This window comes from Corvus brachyrhynchos, unplaced genomic scaffold (assembly GCF_000691975.1).
Source record: "Corvus brachyrhynchos isolate BGI_N302 unplaced genomic scaffold, ASM69197v1 scaffold442, whole genome shotgun sequence".
Lineage (NCBI taxonomy): Eukaryota > Metazoa > Chordata > Aves > Passeriformes > Corvidae > Corvus > Corvus brachyrhynchos.
In genome coordinates, this window is record NW_008236443.1 from 175598 (window position 1) to 178014 (window position 2417).

Sequence of the window (2417 nt, forward strand, 5' to 3'; positions counted from 1 at the left end):
CCCCCCTGGACGATGATGCCGTGCTGGGGCAGAGCCCCCTCCCTGAATTCGCCACCTTGGACCTCTCCACGCGCCTGCTGGGAGGTAATTCCGGGGGGGCCGCTAATTACTGGGGTGTTAATTAGCAAAACGAACCCCTCCCAACACCCCGATTTCCTTCCTCTCCCCAGGGAAAGTCCACGGCTCCCTCCACCGCGATGCCGTGCTGGGGCAGAGCCCCCTCCCTGAATTCGCCACCTTGGACCTCTCCACGCGCCTGCTGGGGGGTAATTCCGGGGGGGCCGCTAATTACTGGGGTGTTAATTAGCAAAACGAACCCCTCCCAACACCCCGATTTCCTTCCTCTCCCCAGGGAAAGTCCACGGCTCCCTCGCCCGCGCTGGCAAAGTGAGGGGCCAGACCCCCAAGGTGAGCGCTGAGGGGGCTCCCCCTGGGTTTAGGGGACCCCCACGGGTCTTGGGGACCCTCCCAGGGTTTTGGGGACCCCCTTGACCCCCTGTTTTTTGCTTTTTGCAGGTGGCCAAGCAGGAGAAGAAGAAGAAGAAGACGGGGCGGGCCAAGCGGCGCATGCAGTACAACCGGCGCTTCGTCAACGTTGTGCCCACTTTTGGCAAGAAAAAGGGCCCCAATGCCAACTCCTGAACCCCAATAAAGGAATTTGGTTCCAATTCCCACAATTTCGGGGCGTTTTGAGCTTTTTTCACTGCATTTTGGGGGTTCTGTTGACCCTGTTTTATGGGCAATTTTGAAGTGTTTAAAGGGGTTTAGGGGTGCAAGTGGCCTCTAGGGGGTTAGTGCGGATTGCTGAGTAGCTGGCGGGGCGGATAATGGGCTGTAATTAGAGGGAGGAGCTTAATAAGCGTTAATTTGGAGTCTGGTGATGAGACGATGCTGCTGGAGAATGGTTCTCTATGGGGGTGGCGGAAAGAGCCGAGCGCAGCCGGAAATACCCGACCGCAGCGATGGCCAGGGGCGGGGCGGAGGGAGCCGACCGGGACCGGAAATATCCGAATGATTCCGAGGGCGAGAGGGGGGAGGAGCCGAGCGGGATCGGAAATATCCGAATGATTCCGAGGGCGAGGGGCGGGAGGGAGCCGAGCGGGATCGGAAATATCCGAATGATTCCGAGGGCGAGAAGCGGGAGGAGCCGAGCGGGATCGGAAATACCCCCGCCGGCAGCGCCTCCTGAGCCCCCAAAACCCCCGGGGGGAAGGAGGGACCCCCCAGTTCCCCCTGGACCAGTTCCCCCCATGCCCCAGAGCCGAGGAGTGGGGAGAAGGGGCGGGCCCAACTCGAATTGGGGTATGAATATGCAAATATAGGATTCTGATTATGCTAATTAAACACGTGACCCAAAACTCCTGCTCTGCTTGAATGAGGGGTGCGGTTATGCAAATTAGATCTATGGGAGGAAAGAAGGGCATCATGGGAGTCTTTTTCACGGGGGGTTTCGGGGTTCAGGGGGATGGAATCGTTAAAATAGCGAGCGGAAGGTACCAGAAAAGATGGGGAAAGAGCCGAGGGTGGTGTCGGGGAGGCTGCATTTGCGCCGCGGGCCTGACCGTGAGGTCGAGGAGGCGCGTACGGGGTTGGGATCTGCGTACAGAGAGTGGCTGGTATCGCTTCTCGGCCTTTTGGCTAAGATCAAGTTTAGTATCTGTTCTTATCAGTTTAATATCTGATACGTCCTCGATGAGAGGACTTCATATTAAACGGATTTTTGGGCTCGGGAGTTGGACCCGGAGCTTGCTCCCTCCGCTCCGCGCATCGTCCCGGTATTGCAGTGCCTCCGGGAACGGTGCACCCCCTCAGGGGGACCTTTTATTGGTAAAAAGTAGAGTAATAAGCTTCCCAAAGTTGACGATCTGTGCGGTCCCGCTGTCGTGACAACGCGGTACCGCGGCCGGTTTCGTGTCGCGATGGTCGCGCTGCTCTCGCTGAGGCGGCGGCGCTCGGAGGCTTCAGCTCCTTATCTCACCTTCCCTCACAGCGCGCTGCAAAATGGCCGCGTCTTCCCCGCGCTCCCGCGCCTCTTTTGGGCTCAGACTGCCTCATTTCGGCACTTTCTTGGTGAATTCGGAGTTTTATCAGGATAGTAAGAAATGTTAATAATGTTAAGGGCAACCTGTAAGGGGATTGGGAAGGTTTTATTAAATAAATCCGTGACGGGAGTGGGGAGGAGCGAGGGGGGAGCCACGCAGGTTTCCTGAGGGAAACGCGGCCCAGTCTCCGCCTCAGCGCTTTTTCCGCGCCCGCGCCCAATATCGAACTGAACAAATCTTATTTATTTTCTATATTTTACACCTTTTTTTACCCCTTTTTCCTTCCCTTCCCACCAGCGGCTCCGCGCTCTCCCCCCTCAGCCACCGAAACAAAATGGCGGCGGCGCGGCGGGCGGGAAACCGCGAGTGAGGCGA

General features: G+C 57.8%; 2 protein-coding genes across 2 annotated transcripts in view; both read left to right on the forward strand.

The window, feature by feature from the left end:
- Nucleotides 1-2: 2 nt before the first annotated feature.
- Nucleotides 3-677, forward strand: FAU (FAU, ubiquitin like and ribosomal protein S30 fusion; the record flags this gene model as incomplete). Its single annotated transcript, XM_017747262.1, has 4 exons — nt 3-84; nt 171-266; nt 353-408; nt 517-677. Coding segments are annotated over 4 exons (360 nt in total), but the record flags the coding sequence as incomplete, so codon positions are not given.
- Nucleotides 678-962: 285 nt separating this feature from the next.
- HNRNPUL2 (heterogeneous nuclear ribonucleoprotein U like 2) overlaps nt 963-2417 on the forward strand; it is an 11683-nt gene continuing 10228 nt past the window's right edge. Inside the window, exon 1 of the mRNA XM_017747263.1 lies at nt 963-1130. Coding sequence (XP_017602752.1) covers nt 963-1130 — 168 coding nt within the window. The remainder of the gene's footprint in view (nt 1131-2417) is intronic.